Genomic DNA, 17,349 nt, shown 5'->3' with positions numbered 1-17,349 from the left:
TGGTAGTGCGTTCTGCTGAGACTTGGGCTGGACTGTGGGCAAGCCTTGCCTACGTGGCCTACAGGGAGCCGTGCAAGGGTGTCAGGGCGTTGTGCCCGCTTCCTAGGACTTCATCTCCCGCCGCTCCAACATTTCATGTATCTAGCTAAGAACTATTTTCAGGAGCATAAGCCACCCTATCAGATAGCTCAATTAATTGTCCTGATGGGAGCTTGGACTAAATCCTTTCTGTTTGTCTTAAGCAACATTAGACAACAATGACTGCAATTATGCCTTCCAGCAGGATGGTCAGACTTGGCTCCCCACCCAGAACCAAACCATTATGTCCCAGATGCCCCTGGAGATCGGCCGTAGAGCCAGCCTGATTATGAGTCGAGAGGGATCACTCCGCTTGTCCTGATTTGTCACTCCAAGCGCAGCAAGAGGTGTTGGCTGCCGCGTACGTGCTGCTCTGAGTGGCCAGCACAAGCCCGGGGCAATACAATCGTCTGTCCCCACTTACACTAGGGTTTAGACTGACTGGTGTCTGGCAGGCAAGTATAGCCTGATCTGCACAGGCCTAAGCAGGGTGGAAGCAGCATCCGGTTAGACTCTCCCACCCCCAGCTCTTCTTTGCTCTTCCATTAGCCTGATTTCCTGGAGGCAGGCAAGAGAGGAAAAAATGAAGGGCAGGAAGGACTAAATATGTGGTTTGAGTCTCTTATAGCCAGTTGGGGCCTCTTCTCTCCCTCCCAACCTTATAGTTGAACACTCTGTCCAGGTGAGAACCACCCTTCCGCGGAACCGTCACCTTTAGAATACCCGCTGCCTTGCCTCGAGTGTGCGCTCCACCGGCAGCTGAGTTGGGTTGTCTACTTATGTATTTTAGCTTCTCCTTTAAGAGCGCATTCCATCTTTTGCTGGCACCTGCCGCCTGTGGGTGATACAGGGCAGGAAATGTCCGGGGAATGCCCCAGTGTGGAGTACTCTTGGCTATAAAGGCGGCACCATTCTCTGATGGGATGTGTTTGGAGAACCCAAATATGCAACATAGCCCCTTTGGGAGTTCTTGAGTAGTACGGCCCACATCCACTGTGCAGTTGGGAACTACTGTGCCACACCCGGAAAACTGCAGTCAATGCCCAGTGGTACCCCTGAGGGGAAAGCAGAAGGCCCGTATAATCCATTTGTCAGGACCAGGCAGGTTCAGTGCCCCAGAGTTCTCTCTGCCACTCCACTGAGTGGCTAGTAGTGCAGGCACATCAGCCAGGCCCTGGACTACAGATGGCCTGCCAGGTACTGTGGATAGTGTTGCAGGCGGCTGTGGTTCTTACCTGGGCTCTACAGTTCTGACCAGCTTGATGGTTCCACTGATGTTCACAGTCACAGGATCATTTTCCATGGGCATCCTTCTATTAGTCAGGATTCTCCAAAGAAGAATCAATAGGATGTGTATATATCCGGAAAGATTTATTTTAAGGAATGGGCTCATGCGATTATGGAGACTGGCAAGTCCAAAATCTGGAGGGTAGGCCAGGATGCTGGAGACCAGAGAAGAGCCGATGCTCCAGTTGGTCTGAAGGGCATCTGCTGCGGAATCTCTCTCGCTTGGGGGAGGTCAGTCTTTGTTCTATTTAGGCCGTTAGCTGGTGGGATGAGGCCCACCCACGTTATGGAGAGCAATCTGCCTTACTCAAAGTCCACTGATTTAAATGTTAATTTCAACCAAAAACACCGTCACAGAAACATCCAGAATAATATTTGACTATATATCTGGGCACCGTGGCTCAGCCTAGTTGGCATATAAAGTAACCATCACAATCCCCATGGGTTGTGAACAGGGGACGTGTGTCCCACACAGTCTGTTGCCATAACGCTCTTCCTACGGGGGTTAGGACTTAATGATCCAGTTGTCCTGCTGCCAGATGCCAGACTGCCAGTCCACTGGCTGCTGCCCGGGGGTCAGTGAAATGTAGCAAGGCGCATTATGAGCAGTGTTTTCCAGGGCGAGCACCATAGCCAGCAACTCTGCATATTGTGTGGAGCACCCTTTTCCATGCAAAATTTTAACCTGTGCTCTCTGTGGTTGCACAGCCTCAGCAGTTCAGTGCCCTGCATTGGCCGTTAACTTGGTCCTGAGGGACATCAGTGTACTGAGGACCCCAAGAAATCCAAGGTGCTGACACAGACTCTGCCTCTGGGATAGCCGCGCCTCATACCCGGGCATCCTTTCGTGCAGGAAGGAGATTCCATTAATGCCTTACTCCATTCTTGGATGTACCATTCCCCTTTAATGATAAATGCTTGTTGGCCAACCCCCACTTCACTGGTGTTTTCACTCCAGCCTCATCCCCAAACGAGGACGTCATGATAAAAAAACACCGTAGTCTCTCAGTCACTAATTGCCACTCAAACAGGGTCTACAGAGCAGAGACGTCTCCCAGAGACATCCCCAGAGAGCAAGAGAAGATTCAGTTTCGCCCATAGCCTGGTGGTGTCGAGCAAATGTTTAATCTGACTCTGGGTGACTTTTTCTTCATCGGGGCACTCATGATCTCTGATATGAATCCAGGCTGAGGTCACAGCAGACTAAAAGGAAGTGACAGCCTCTCCCGATACTGTCCAAGGGTGCTTATCAGATGACAGAACTTCATCTTGGATTAGGCCACTGTTTCCCCCTAGTTGTAAAGACCCACTGCAATGAGCCCTGATTTATCTCTGTATCTTCCTCCTCCATATCCCTCTCACTGGCCAGAGTGGTTGTGGCCAAAGTGGCTTGGAGCATAGGATCAGTTGTTAAGCACCCTAATGACTTCCATTCCTTGTCATCCAGCAGAACTGACACAGCACCCTCATTTGCTAGTTGGATGAGCCATGCTTCTGTGGTTTCATTGGACTTTTGTCCAAATCTATCTCTGATTTCCCTTCTCTCTCACTCATTTTAAGAGTGGATCTCAGTACATTTCTGAGTGGTGGACTGCCCCTGATCACCTGGTAGTGTTCTATTTGTAGTCACCTGCTGTGAGCAATACCACTGTATGCTTTCTTTAGCTCTGCAAGACCCTCCCTCTTTGATTTCTTACTCTAAACACCAATGGAGCTCACTGGGGACCAGAGACTTGTCTCTCATGTCACCAAACACCTCAGCACTGAGTGGGCACTTAGTGGACACTCAGTCCACCAGAATGCTATCCCATACTTAACCTGACAGTCCAGAGCCCTGTCTCTTCTCTAAAAGGGGATTATGACCTTATCAGCCCATCATTAAGTGCCAAATTGGTCAAGTGGTCAAGCAGTCCCTAAGCGCAGTATGGCAGCTAACAGGGCCACAAGAATCACTATGCAGCCGCTAGGTGCGCCTGCCACACTTCCACAGCCTCAGCCAGACAGACGACAAGCCCTAGTGGATCCAGGCAGAAAAAGCAAGACCAGCATGGTGTCAACCTCTCACATACCTCATCCCATAGGATGGCACTGATCTGGAGGGACCAGATGACAGGAGGCACGGTGGTAGGTCACTCTGTGGTTAGGAGCCAACTCTCACTACAGCCAAGCAGTTGTATGGCCTTGGCTGCACTCTCCAAGGGGAGGGGCCAGATGGAAAGCCCTTCGCTGGGCTGAAACTATGAAGATGAATGAGAAATGGCCTTGTGGTAGACTCCTCCAAGATAGGGGGGCTCCTCCCTAGGCTGTGTACGTCCCCTGACTCTATAAATAATGGTAGCACGTTCTCTCAAGACAAGCCACACTGCTCTATCCTTGTCCCATGGCCTATGTAGAGACACACAAGGTGGCAAGGACACCAGGGCAGGAGTCTTGCCCCGTGCTCTCACACTTTTGCCATCAGTACCCCCAGACATAACCACTATTTTGACTTCTCTATAGCTTACTTTTGCCTGTTCTTCAGCTTCATAAAATGGAATCATAAGTACGCACTCTTTCATGTCTGGTTTCTTCAGCACGCCCTTGAGATTTATCAGTGTTCATGCATGCATCAGTGGTTTGTCTTTTTTATTGCTGTATAGACATTTGGGTCATTTCCAGTTTATTCTGATGCTAACTTCTCTTTCTTCTTTCAGATTTTCAATTACTCATATATTGGACTTCCACGTTTCTTAGGCTCTGTTCTTTCCATTCTTTTTTTGTTCTCTCTATACTTCAGTTTAGATATCGTCTATTAATCTATGTTCATGTTCAGCAGCCCTTCTTCTGCTGTGTCTGGTCTCTTAACTATGATTGTGACTTTATCCTTTAGTTCTATGAATTTTTATGAAACCTATCCAATGAGTTTGTAACTTCAGAAATTTTTTTTTGTAAGGAAGATTGGCCTTGAGATAACATCTGTTGCCAATCTTCCTCTTTTCTCTCCCCAAAGCCCCCGTACATAGTTGTATATCCTAGTTGCAAGTCCTTCTAGTTCTTTTATGTGGGATGCCACCACAGCATGGCGTGATGAGTGGTGTGTAGGTCCGCACCCAGGATCTGAACTGGCAAACCCTGGGCTGTCAAAGCAGAGTGCATAAACTTAATCACTACATCACTGGGCCAGCCCTAAGAAATGGTATTTTTCAGTTCTACCTCCTCCTTTGATTCTTTTTCTTTTGCTTTTTTTTTAAAGATTTTATTATTTTTTTCCTTTTTCTCTCCAAAGCCCCCCAGTACATAGTTGTATATTCTTCGTTGTGGTTCCTTCTAGTTGTGGCATGTGGGACGCTGCCTCAGCGTGGTTTGATGAGCAGCGCCATGTCCACGCCCAGGATTCAAACCAATGAAACACTGAGCCGCCTGCAGCAGAGCGCGTGAACTTAACCATTCGGCCACGGGGCCAGCCCCTGATTCTTTTTAAATAGCTTCCAGTCCTGTTGAAATTCTCTATTTGCATCTATTTTGTCCACCTTTTTCTTCATTTAACATATTAAGCATAGTTATTATTTTATTTTATTTTCTAATAAAGAGGTCCTTATCTATTTTTTTCTTTCTGCTTTTTCTTTCCAAATACCCCCAGTACATGGTTGTATATTTTAATTGTGGGTCCTTCTAGTTGTGGCATGTGGGATACCGCATCAGTATGGCCTGACGAGCAGTGCCATGTCTGCGCCCAGGATCCAAACCAGCAAAACCCTGGGCCGCCGAAGTGGAGCGCACAAACTTAACCACTTGGCCATGGGGCCAGACTCAAGCATAGTTATTTTCAAATCTTTTTCTGCCAACTCCACTATCTGGATCATCTGTGGGTCTGCTTCTGTTGTTTATTTTTTTCTCTTGTGTATTAGCCCCATTATTCTCCCTTTTTTGCATGTTTTAGAATATTTGTGTACTGCATATTGGTTATAAAAGAAGGGTAAAAGATTATTCTTCTCCATACCTCCCTGTAGGCTCCCAGAGGAGCTGGTCATCTCAATGTAATCAAGTACTGAACTGAGTTATAGTTTTGCTGAAACTCAGTCCTCCTCTGGATCGTCTCTGTTCCCTCGGAGCAGATTTGGGGTTGAGAGCCTGGCCAGTCTCTGTCTGAGCTCTTCAAATTCTTCTCTTCAGAGACTCTGAGGTTAGCTCTTTAGCCTCCCAATCCACAGGGTTCAAATCTGGCCAATATCTCGCAGGGTGAACTAGCTATTTGTCTGTTTCAGGCCCCCTCTCTCCAGACACTGCACGCCCGGGCCTTGCCTCTCCAGCCCAGCCCCGTCCCAGTTGCCTGCACTGCTCCAGAACTCAGCAAACGCTCCGTGGGGAACACTCCCTTCACATTCCAGCCTCCTCTGGCTCCCTGCCTGCACCAGAAACTTCATTTCTCTTTTCCCCAGTCGTCTCTCGATTTGGGGAAATCCTGATCGTCAGAGCCGTCCCAAATCAGCACATCTCTCAGAAGAAAAGAGCCACCCAGCATCAGTTCACCTGGGAGAGGCTTTTTCCTCCCTGGAATCTTAGTTCGTCCGGTCCTTATTTCTTCCGCCACTCTCCATTCTCTTTAAAAATGATGGCTTTCGTCTTCTTGGTTTCCTCCTAGCTGTTGCAATGGGAGCGGTGGCCTGCAGAGACCTACCACCTCCACCCAGAATGGAGACACTTTACCACTTTGAATGGAGACACCCTTTGACTTCTTAGTATTTCCATTTAGTCACACTCGAACTTGATTGCCTCTTGTTTAAACATTATAGGGCTTTTCTCTCTTTGAGAACAGATGTCAACTGTTTCCTAAACTTCCTTGAGGAGAAGGCCATTTCACCTCGAAGTTCTTCCTGCCTTGTTCTTTGGTGCCGTCAATCTCCCTGTTTCTGTTTTTCGGTTTGCTTGTACTTCTTCATCTTCTGGATCTTCACCACGGCTGCTGGAAAAGTTTCAGATAATCTCAGGGGGACTCGGGAGGAGCCACGGGCTCCCGGCTCTGCCACCCCATTGCTCAGTAAGCTTGTCTTGAGAGAGAAACGTCCTGGGAAGCATTTCTTTTCTCTTCAGCCACTCCGATCTCCTTCGAGTGGAACTCTAAGTTTCCCTGGTCCCCTTCTCACCTCTCCTGACTCTCATGTGATTGCCGTACACATCCACAGGGTCAGCTACTCTCTAACGTTTGTAAACTAATGACTTTCCGACCACAACTGTCAGTCTTTACTTCCCTCTGGGCTTCCAGTCACACTTACGTCTCCACAGGCCTCTCAAACGCAACACCTCCAAACTCATCGCCCTCCCCACAGCCCTGCTCCTCTGCCTGCGATCCTATTTCAGGAACGACACCGCCATCTGGTCAGAAGCCTGTACACCATCCTGATCTCCTTCCCTCTTCCCCGTGTCTCAGCTCCGGGGGCTACCAAACCGTGTCAGTTCTGCCCGTGAACACTGCCCGTTCTCCACCCTCCCCACGGCCGCAGTGCCGGCCCTCTGCTCCTCCTGGGTCCTGCCTCCAGAGGACTGCGCATGCTGAGAGCACCTGATGGGCACAAGTGGTTTTATTATTTCTGCCTGGAACAGGAAGCCCTGGTGGGAGCAGGGATGCACAGCAGACACGGAGCTGCATCCCTGCCAGCAGTGTGGACGCCGCTGGCTGCAGTCCAGGGCTGCAAATGGTGTCCAACGGTGCAAGCAGGAGCTGGTGAGGAGACACAGGCTCGCCTCCAGAGGGCAGTGGCTTGAGAAGCGGCTCCCCACCTCACCGATGCCGCTTTCGAATGTTCTGCAACTCCTGGTAGATGATGCTGAAGCTAGGCCGCTGTCCAGGCTCGTAGGCCCAGCACTGCTCCATGAGCCTGAACACAGCGTCGGGGCACAGCTCGGGGCAGGGCAGACGGCCCCCTGTGAGGACAGGCACAGCACAGCAGGCATGAGGAGGACTCTGAGGGCCCCTAGCAGCCCTTGGGGCATATTGTAAGCAAGGGGAGCTGCTTAAGATGCACTGTTCTTAACCAGCCGCTCTTCTGCACCAAGGACACAGGGGTTCTAACCTCAATCCCGTCACATGTTAGCTGTGCACACCTTAGTTTTTCCATCTGTAAAAGGGACATTTTAATCCCCACCTCACAGGCTGTGAGGAATAAATGAGATCTCGTATGGCCTAGCACACAGCAGGCGCTCAGTCAACGGTAGGTACAGGATCTTTCTCATTCCGCCCCAGGGGGAAGGCTGGAAGGTGAGGGGGCCTGGGCGAGTCCAGCTGGAACACCGGGAAGCGCGCCAGGCTCAGAGGCTGCTGTCACGCAGCCCAGCTGCCTTACCCTTTTCCACGAACTCCCGCGTCTGCTGATTGCTGAGGTTGGGGTAGGGCGAGGCCCCCAGACTGAAGGCCTCCCAGAGGAGGATGCCAAAGCTCCACACGTCGCTCTCGGAGGAGTAGCGGCCTGTGAGGCAGTGAGCATTGTGAATGGGCTGTCCGCATGCATTGGCCAGAGGGAGGCGGGCAGCAAGACGCACGGCCAGCCTCGGGCCCTGCAGCCTGGAGACGATGGGGCCCACGTACCGTAGTTAAGAGCCTCGGGTGCAGTCCACTTCACAGGGACTTGTCTGAGGCCCCCCGAGGCTGCGTAGATCCCGTCAGCTTCCTCCCGGGACATGCCGAAGTCGCTGATCTTCAGGACATTCTTCTCCGTCACCAGGCAGTTGCGCGCAGCCAGGTCCCTGGGCGAGGCAGGGCAGGGCTCATTCAGCCAGAGTCCATGCTGCAGCTGTCACCTGCCTGGCCCGGGGGCTCTAGATTCAGCTGCGAACAAAGCTGCCCCCTGCCCCTGGGCCCATCGGGAGAGGTGAAATCCACTCTGGAGCTGGTGCCAGCACCGCCTGTGGCTGGGCCAGGTGTCGGGGCCAGGTGCCGCTGCACGGGCCTCCGCACCCACCACTCACCGGTGTATGCAGCACTTGCTCTCCAGGTACTCCATGCCCGCTGCGGCGTCCCCAACCATCTGCAGCAGAGTCTTCATCCGCAGGCGGGCTCCCTCCGTCCGAAGGAAGGTCAGGAAGTCGCCCCCTGGGGGCGGGTGAGGGAAGGCTCGTTGAGCCTCCTGTGGGGGCCGAGCTGGCCCGGCTGAGCGCCCCAGCCCTCAAGACCAGCTCCCCCCCACCCCGCTCACCCTGCACCAGCTCCATGACGATGTAGATGGGCTGCTTCTGGGTGCAGACGCCAATGAGACGCACGATGTTGGGGTGGCTGTACTGCTTCAGGATCCTGGAGGGGACTGCTGCTTAGGATTCACCTCGGGGGCTGGCCTCCCCAGGCCCAGGAGCCCCAGGGTACCCAGGGAACCCGAGGGAGGGTGGGGGAGGGCAGGAGAAAAGAAGAGCTCGGTCCCTGAGGCCAGCCGACCTGATGTGTGACCTCGGGTGGGTCACAGAGACTCTACCCCTCTGTGCTATGTGGGGGGTACCGGCATGGGGGGCCATGAGGATTAACGACCCCACAGAGGTCAAGCACTTTACGTGGTGCCCTGCACAGAGGATCCTTAGCATACCATGATGGTTATTTTGTCACCCACCTTGCCTCCTGTAGAAACTTGGCCTTGAGGTCCGGGGGGAGCGTCTCTCGGCAAGATTTCACCGCCACCAGGGTGTTGTCAGCTCGCAAGCGTCCGCTGAACACTTCGCCAAAGTTCCCCTGAAATGGTCATGGGCTCCCACCAGTCTTGCCTGGATCGTGGTCCTCTTCTCCGTTCAGGGGACAGCCCACCTCGTCCCCACCCACCTTCACTCAGTGACCCCGCTCATCCATCCCGGCTCTCTAGGAGCTCCCCTCCTGGTTGGGGAACCGAGAAGGTCCACGTGGGACCAGCAGAGAATGTTCCCTCTGACTTGCCCTGTTCACTGAGAAGTGACATGGAGAAGCCATAAATCACTCTCATCTGGGGTGGAGAGCATTCTGACTTTTAGGAAAGTGACTTCTCTCCTAAGCAAGTATTTCACAGCTCACGGGAACAGTGAGTCTCCCCTCCCTGAGGAGGCAGGGGTGGGGCTGGGGGTGAGGGCCGTGTGGGGAGGAGTGGAGTGGGGGTGTTGGCCGCAGGGCTGTCTCCCGGGACATTTTTGGGAGCAGGTGCTTTCCCCTCAGCTTCCTGCAGCGGCTGCACGGGGGTCCGGGTACACGATGGGAATCAGACTGAGGCAGGGAGCAGGGAGGCAGAAGAGCTTGTGGCGGGGGGGCCTTGGGGACCCAGCTGTGGGCTGGAAGGAAGCGGTGCTGGCGGAGGGCAAGGGCAGGCAGCCACACACAACTCACCCGTCCGATCTGCTCGCCCAACACCAGGTCCTCATGGTTTAGTGCCCACTTGTCCTGGGGAAGGGAGGGGACAGGGTCAGAAGTCAGTGAAGGGCAGGCGTGCTGGGCCCTGTGCGGGACTGAGCAACCCCACCAACGCTCTGCCTTTCATTTCTTGGCACCTCAGCTTGTTGATCTGTAAAACAGGGGTTGGACCCTATCAGGATCACACTCAGATGACTTCAGGGACCAAGCAGGGACACTAAGTGGATGAGCGCCAGTCTGGTATGTGTGGCCCATGGAGTGGGAGTGACCTTGACATTCCAATCCTAGAAGGAGGCTGCCCCCTGGGGAGCGAGGAGTCGCCTCATACCCTGTCTGTAGACGGGGGCCTCGGAAGCCCTTCCTGCTCTGACTCCGTGTGCGCCCGAACCCATGCTCCCCAAGCCCTGCCATGGTGGCGTGGCCGGGCTGGGCACAGGCTCACCTTGGGCACGGCCCTGTTCAGGATGACACCACTCTTCTTGGTGAGGGGCTGCTGGGAGCGCAGCATGTGGTCGATGAGCAAGGGGATGCTGGGAAAGCCATCGCCTTCCAGTCGGTACACGTTCTGCAGGGCAGGGGAACCTGGGGTCAACAGCCTCCGGTGCGGAGGGGGCCTGAGCCCTGGGAGAGGAGAGGAAGAGCAGCAGGGAGAAAGGGCCTGCCTGGGACAGGGGGCACAGGGACCTGCAGGAAAGGCACGACCTGATGGTGCAGGACCAGTCTGCTGGCCCAGCCTTAGGGGAGGACTCATGCCAAAGGCTTAAGCCTCTGCTCTGTTACAGAGACTGGGTGGTCTCTGTGGCCCCTTTCAGCTCTGCCAGGGAGGCATCTAAGACACAGCAGCTCCTTCCTACCCTCTCAAGGTCATTCTCTGGTGAAGGGGAGGGGAGGGATGGAGTCCAGCCCCCACTCACGTCAGCAGACTGGATGATGAAGTGCCGGGGCTGGCCATCCCACAGCACCGACAGTACATACTCCTGCTTGCCCTGGCTCTCCCGAACCAGGAAGTCCCCAGAGTGTGTCAGCAGCTCAGCCACCTCTGCCCGAGGGATGGCCCCATGGTACCACAGCTGCTCATGCAGGGGCTTCTGCACCTCCGGAACAAGCTGCAGCGGTGGGGGGAGCTGGGCAGGGGCAGGGGAGGAGCAGGGAGGGGTCACTCAGCCAGCTTGTCAGGACAGGCCACTAGGCTAGCCAGGGGTCGGTTGGGGGGAGGGTCTCTCTCTCTCATATGCCCCTCAGTCCTCATAAACCAACCGAGTGGCATGTCGAGCGGTCCGCAGGCCCCTGGAGCAGACACTAGACTCGCCCAGGCCCACTCTAGGCAGAGCTGGGATGGGAAGCCCAGGCTGGCTGATCCCAAGCCAAGCTTTTGCCTTTTCTCCCAGGCTGCAGCCCCTCAGCCGCTCCCGGAGCAGGGGGAGCCAGGCGGTAACAAGGCTGCAGGTGGCTTCACACAGGTGGCAGAGAGAAAGGGGGTGCAGGGGCGGCAGGGTCTGGGGACATCTGCAGCCTGGAATCCAGGGAAGAGAGGGGCTCCCCAGTAAAAGCAGCCGGGCAGAGCCTCCTCTCTAGGGCCACCCAGTGACTAACCCAAAATGCCCTGGTGTGAGGGGCTTATGGGGGTCTTCTCTGAGGCCCCGGCCTGACCCACCCCTTAGAGAAGGGCAGAGGGGCAGGCCCAGGCCAGGCTCCACTCACCGAAAACTTGGGGCGGAAGATTCCTGAGATGTGGCTCTTAAGGATCTCCAGGGTAGGCGTCCTTCCCCCTTCTCGCTCCTGCTCCTGAGGCCAGGGACAGACGTCAGCGGGTGGCCAGGCTTGGGGAGGGCGAGGGCGAAAATGAGGAGCGCAGCCCCGGGCAGGCAGGCGTGGCTGGCGGCGGTGGGCCGTGGGTAGGCGCTCACCGAGGACGACGTGGAGTGGCGGTCATCCTGCAGGAGCAGCACGGGTGGGGGCTCGCCAGGGCCCAGCTGCTCCAGCTTGGCCTGCAGCAGATCCTGCTGGGCCTGCAGCTTGGCCTGGCTGCACAGCGCTACCTGCAGCCCCTGCAGTGCCTCATGCAACACCTGCTTCTTGCCCAGCAGCTGCACCCTGCAGGCAGGGGCAGGTGGGAGGCGGGGGAGAGAGAAGGGCTCAGCCTGTGGCTGGCAGCCATCAGGGGGTCGGGTAGGCAGGAGGGAGGAGGGAGAGCCAGCAGGCTGTGGTGGGTGGACTCACTCACCGTTCCCGGGGGTGGGTGTTCTGCTCCTCGTTCCTGAGCTCACGCTGCAGCTGAGTGACCATCTCCTGCCGGCCAAGCACCGTTTCGGTGGCCACAGTCAGTTCATCGGTCACAGAGGTCAGCCTGTGCCCAAAGGAAGGGCAATGTTAGAACCGTGCCCTTCAGATGCATCCCTGAAGAGCCAAGCAAGCCCAGCCACCTGGCCACAGCTCTGTCTGGACAGTATCCACCCCCCGGGCCCCAGACCCTGTGCCAAGCCACCACACACGTGTGTTGCACGCTCTCCACCGTCAGCTCGTTCAGCTGCAGCTCCCCGGGCTCCAGAGGTTCACCCTCCTCAAGCAGTGACTCGTCAAAGGTGACGCAGGGTGGGATGTCAGGTGTGGACCTGCAGGGGGACAGTGCCCCGTCAGTGAACAGGCCAGCAGCCCTGGTGGCCAGCAGGAGCAAGGAGGGGCTTACCCATACTGTCGCAGGAAGCCTTGGTATTCAGCCTCGGGCTGGATGCGGGCGGCAGCTGCAGCCATCTCCCGGTGAATGGCCACCACCTCGTCCTGCACCAGGCTGCTAATCTCCAGGTATTCCTGCAGGATCTCCTTCCTGCCCCCAGACAGGACCTTTGGTCAGCGGGGCCTCAGGCTGGGCAAGGCTCAGGGAAGCCCGGGGTCCATGACAATGGGCTTGGAGTCAGCCCTGGGGTTGACACCCCACCTCATCCTTTGCCAGCCAAATGACCACAGGCAAATTACTCCCTGATATTCGCTTCCTAATCTATGATGGGGAAGCTGGGAGTCTTAACAAGGACCCAGTGAGATCCTGTGTGCAGAGCACGTGATACGTACGAAGTGCTCACTGAACGTGAGCTGCAGTCGTGCCTGCCCTGGGCAGCCAGCCCAACAGCTGGGGCTCCAGGGCTCCAACACACGCGTGCCACTGAGGAGCTGCTGACCCTGTATTCATATCACCAGTGCCAGCACCTCCCCAGAGCTCCAGTCTCATGTATCCGTTTGCCTACGCAAAACATCCCGTTGGCCATCTCTTAGACACCCAAACTCCAACACTGGAAAAATGAACTCCTACTCTTCTCTCCCGAACCCGTTTCTCCCATAGCTTCCTCTGCATAAGTTAATGGCAAGTCCATCTTCTGGTGCTCGGGGGCCAAATCCTTGGAGGCATGCTTGACTCCTCTATCTCACCTCCCACTTCCTTCCAGCCCATAAGGAAATCCCACTGGCTCCACCTTCACAACACATCCAGGACCCGACCACCTCTCCCCTCCATTCCCGCTGTCCTGGTCCAAGTGGCCATGGTCTGTGGACTGGATTACTGCAACATCCTCTTGTCCAGTCTCCCTGCCCCAGCCTCGCGTCCTGAGATCTATTCTCAACACAGCCAAAGTCCACACAATGGCCTGCTGGACCCTCTATCGCCCAGGAGCCCCCCAAGATCTGCCCTCCACTCCCTGGGCATGGGCCACACTGGCTTCCTGGGTATAGCTGGATTTCAGGCACTCTCCCACCTCCAGGCCTGTCCACCTGCTGTCCCCTCCTGGAATGGCCTTTCTCAAAACATCCCCCCCCCCCGCCCTGGCTCTCCCAGACCACTCTGTTTAAAACTGTAACCTCCTCCCCTGCATCCGCTGCCTCCGAATCCCCTTTTCTTATCTTATTTTTCTCCTCAGCTCTTATCGCCTCTAACATGCTATTTTACTTATTGACTTTCTTTTCTCTCTCCACTGACATGAACGATCCTAGACAGATGTTTTTATCTATGTGGTTCTCTGCTGTGTCCCAGAGCCTAGAACAGCACTCAATAAATATAACAAAATTCTGCAATAATGGGCCCTGGAATAATGCAACTCAGAGGTAAGTTGCCTGTTCCAGTCCTTGGCCCCGGGCCCGTTCTCATGTGATTATGTGAGCATCCTTTTACACGACTGGATTTTCTGGACCCTGCCTCTGGGCGTGTGGCAGGGCTTGAGGGCTGTGATGGGGGTGGGGTGGGGCTGTGGTCTTACAGGATGCTCGCCATCTCCTGGTGCAGGTCCTGCAGCGACTGGAGCAGGCTGGGCAGCATGAGCTGGTGGTGGTGCTGGTGGTGCAGCTGTGCAGCCCGCACGCCCAGCACGTAGCGGTTGTGGTGTGCAAAGAGCTTCCACAGGCTGCGCACATACTTGTCCTTGGCCCTGTCACGGTCCTTGTCTGCCGGGGGAGGGGAGGGTGGGGGCTGTTGTGACAGCAGAGGCCTGGGCAGCCCCCACTCCCTGGGCACCTGTGGACAGGTCAGAGCTGGCTTCCAATTCCCTCCCTGCCAGTGAGGGAAGTCACACACCTTTGCTGGCCTCCTGGTACTTGCGCCTGGCCTGGGCGCTGTCCCGTGCCAGGGCTCGGTACTGGCTCTTCAGCTTCTCAATGTCCTGGCTGTGGGTCTGGGAAGAGAGGAGAGGCCAGTGTGGGGCAGCAGGTCCACAGGACACGGGAGATTCTTTCCCGAGGTGAAGCCCTGGACAGGTGCTACAGTCCAGGCAGACCACACATCAAAGTCCATCCTCCAGGAAGGGCCTGGAGACCTCTGGGGCCTAACCTCTGCTGCTGAGGTTAGGGTCAGAGGAGCTGAGTTAAGGCTAGGCCCCCAGGGAGGCAGAGAGGTGGACCAGGCTGGCCACAGCTGTCCCTCCTAGGCCTAGAGTGCTCTCCGGTGGCAGGCAGGGCCCAGCTGCAGGTGAGTGCAGCCTGTGCTGTGGTCACACAGAACTCCACAATTAGAAGGGCCCTGTGCTTGGTTTAATGCCATCTTGAAATTCTTGATAATTTTTTGACAAGGAGCCCTATGTTATCATTTTGCACTGATTTCTGCAAATTATGTTCCCAGTGGGAGAAGCAATGGATAATGGAGACCAGTGTTCTTATCCCAGTTCCCCTGCTGATGCACTGGGATACTTTGGGCAATTTCCATCCCTCTCCTCTGAGCCTCAGATTCTCCGTCTGTAACTGAGCCGAAAGTATAGACCGGATGAGCCTTCTCCTTAAAGGGCCAGATGGTAAATGTTCTAGGCTTGTAGGCCATATAGCCTCTATTGAAATGACTCAGCTGTGCGACTGTAGCTCTAGAGTAGCCATGAGTAATATGAAAACAAATGGGCGTGGCTGTGTTCCAGTCAGAGTACCTATAAAAACAGGCAGACCCCTGAGTTAGATGAGCTTCTGGGGAGAGAGGTGTGGGTGGAGACTGGCCACCAGGGGCCGCTGTGAGTCCGTGGCAAGGCTGGGTTTGCACTGATGGAAGGGGTGTGGTGCGGGGGCTGGCTGACCAGCACATTGAGTTAGGAGGCTGAAGCCCCCGGATAAATAGCTCAGATCACACAACCTCTAGACCGAGGGGCAGGGCAGGATTCAAATGCAGGCAGGCTGACTTCACAGCCCCAATCCTTAACCTCTGTGTCAGGGGGCCACACTGCTGCCTTGTGGTGTCTCCTAGGCCAAAGGCAGACGATGAGCCCTCATTCCTCTCTGTCTCTCAGCCCCCAGAGCCAGTAGGTACAGTTCGGGAGGTGGGTCACAGATCTTGTGCTCCCCCTAGGCGATGGCTGGATCCCTCATTCTTTGCCCAGGCACATGGTAAGGTGACAGAAAGTGCAGAGGCCCTGCTGCAGGCCAGCCCAAGGCTGGGGGAGGGAGGAAGCTGTGGCAAGGCCGGAGTAGGCCCTGGGAACAGACCTTGTGGTCAGAACTTCCACTTCCCCAGTGAATGCAGGGGCTCTTGTGCAAAGCCAGCCCTTTTAGTTTCAAAATTCAGGCAGAAATGACCAGGTGACGGCCCAGAGCTGTACCCACCTTGGTGAGCTCCTGCTGCAGCTGCTGCCACTGCTCACTGTAGGTCTTCCGCAGCTGCTGTCGCTCCCGGATCAGCACGCTCAGCTTGCTCAGTGGCCCCGAGTTCAGATCTTCCGCGTGCTGCCTCAGCAACCGGCTCAGGCCCTCCGTCTGGCTGGTGATCTCGGCCCAGGACTGCAGCACGGATTGGGCGAGACAGGGGAGTGGGGGACAATGGCTCCCACGCCTGGGCCTGCCAAATCTCCACCCTCCCCAGTGTGCTCCAGGGAAGGAAGGGGGCAGGCACATAGACCTGCCCCCAGAGGAATTCCTCAGGCGAAGGCGGGAAGGGGGTGAGGAGGCCTAGTGCCCCATGGAACCCCACCTGGCTGATAGGGCTCTCAAGGCCGATGCCCCGGCTCTGGCCCCCACTGTCCTGCACAGACATGTGGTGCAGCAGCCCCGCATATTCCCTGTCACTCTTGACTCGCTGGGCCATCCACTTCCTCATGCCCTCCAGCAGCCGGAGCTCCGAATCCTGCAGCTGCTGCAGTGCCCCGTGGCCCTGGGGGCCGCACAGCTCCGAAGAGAAGCCCATAGTGCCGTCCTGGGAACAGACAGAGGAGAGGCCACCACTGGGGACAAGGCAGCAGCTGGAGATGGAGGAGTGGGACAGGGAGGCTGGGGGCTGCCGGACCAAGAGGAGCTGCAGACAGGCAGAAGGTGGGGTCCCATCCTGCTGAAATGCAGCTACAGGTACAAGGCCGCGGCCTGGCCAGGAACTGGCCCTCCTTGCTTCCTGCGGCCCAGGCCAAGGCCTGGCGCCAGGGGTCTCCTTCCCTGTCCTGGAATAGGGGCCGCCCAGTGCCTCCCTCCCAGGCCCTTTCCACCCAGCACCCGTCGCCAGGGCCTGTGCCCAGGGCCCCGCCGGTCCGAGCAGCGCCAGCCGAGCCGTGCCCGGGGGCCGCGCCTGCCCCTGCGCGGCCCCTGCCCCGCGCGCCCGCTGTCCGGCTCTCAGGCCGCCCCCGTCCCCGCCCCCCGCCTCCCGGCCGGGCCGCAGTTACCCGCGTGGGCAGCTGCTGCTGGGCCGCCGAGCGCCGACTCCGGGCCGCGCCGACCCCTGGCCAGTTCCTGCTTCGGCGCTTCCTCCTCCTGCGGTCGCGGTCGGCCCAGGCCCCGGGGCGGGCCCGCCAGGGGAAGGGGCGGGCGGGAGCGCCGGGCGGCCCCCCTGCCCCGCGCCGGCCGCTGCCTCGGGCCGCCCGCCGCCGGCCGGCCGCGGAAACGGAAGGGAGGAGGGGGCCGGGGAAGAATGGCCGGCCGAGCGGCCTGCGCCCAGGAACGCGGGGAGGCCGCCCGGGCGCAGCGAGGGGCCTGGCCCGGTGAGGTGGCAGGCGCCCTGGGGCCGGGGTCCTGCAGGCCCAGAGGCTGGGGGCAGGTGGGCAGTGCCAGCAGCAGGCTGGGCGGCCTGGTCTGGGCCCTCCCCACCCCGCTGGATTCCCCAAGGAGAGCTCAGGCGCCAGTCTCTATTTGAATAAAATTTCCAAGTAAATATCCCAAGGAGAGGCCTGGTGGGGCCAGCACCACTCCCCTGGCCCCAGGCAAGGCTCCCGTCCCCA

The 17,349-nt window shown here is 56.8% G+C and overlaps 1 protein-coding gene across 1 annotated transcript; it reads right to left on the bottom strand.

Moving 5' to 3' along the window:
• Positions 1-6,905: 6,905 nt before the first annotated feature.
• On the bottom strand, positions 6,906-16,931 carry FES (FES proto-oncogene, tyrosine kinase). Its single transcript, XM_044761026.2, has 19 exons — positions 16,798-16,931; positions 16,119-16,340; positions 15,755-15,928; positions 14,253-14,349; positions 13,939-14,122; positions 12,384-12,521; positions 12,190-12,309; positions 11,922-12,044; positions 11,605-11,791; positions 11,399-11,482; positions 10,612-10,821; positions 10,140-10,262; positions 9,674-9,727; positions 8,937-9,055; positions 8,535-8,629; positions 8,308-8,431; positions 7,928-8,085; positions 7,686-7,808; positions 6,906-7,266 (listed from the first exon to the last, which is right to left on the bottom strand). The coding sequence occupies exons 2-19, from the start codon at positions 16,329-16,331 to the stop codon at positions 7,124-7,126; spliced, it is 2,469 nt and encodes an 822-aa protein (XP_044616961.1). The 5' UTR covers positions 16,332-16,340; positions 16,798-16,931; the 3' UTR covers positions 6,906-7,123.
• Positions 16,932-17,349: the final 418 nt, after the last annotated feature.

Source organism: Equus asinus, chromosome 2 (genome assembly GCF_041296235.1).
Source record: "Equus asinus isolate D_3611 breed Donkey chromosome 2, EquAss-T2T_v2, whole genome shotgun sequence".
Taxonomy (NCBI): Eukaryota; Metazoa; Chordata; class Mammalia; order Perissodactyla; family Equidae; genus Equus; species Equus asinus.
This window is presented reverse-complemented; position numbering and strand designations above follow the sequence as displayed.

Excerpts from the sequence above, each read along its gene's own strand:
- FES (XM_044761026.2), bottom strand. The coding sequence starts at position 16,331 with ATGGGCTTCTCTTCGGAGCTGTGCGGCCCCCAGGGCCACGGGGCACTG. Across the intron at positions 10,263-10,611 it reads TCATCATCCAGTCTGCTGAC|AACGTGTACCGACTGGAAGG; the intron begins GTGAGTGGGGGC and ends CCTGCCCTGCAG. Across the intron at positions 8,630-8,936 it reads AAGTTTCTACAGGAGGCAAG|GATCCTGAAGCAGTACAGCC; the intron begins GTGGGTGACAAA and ends AGTCCCCTCCAG.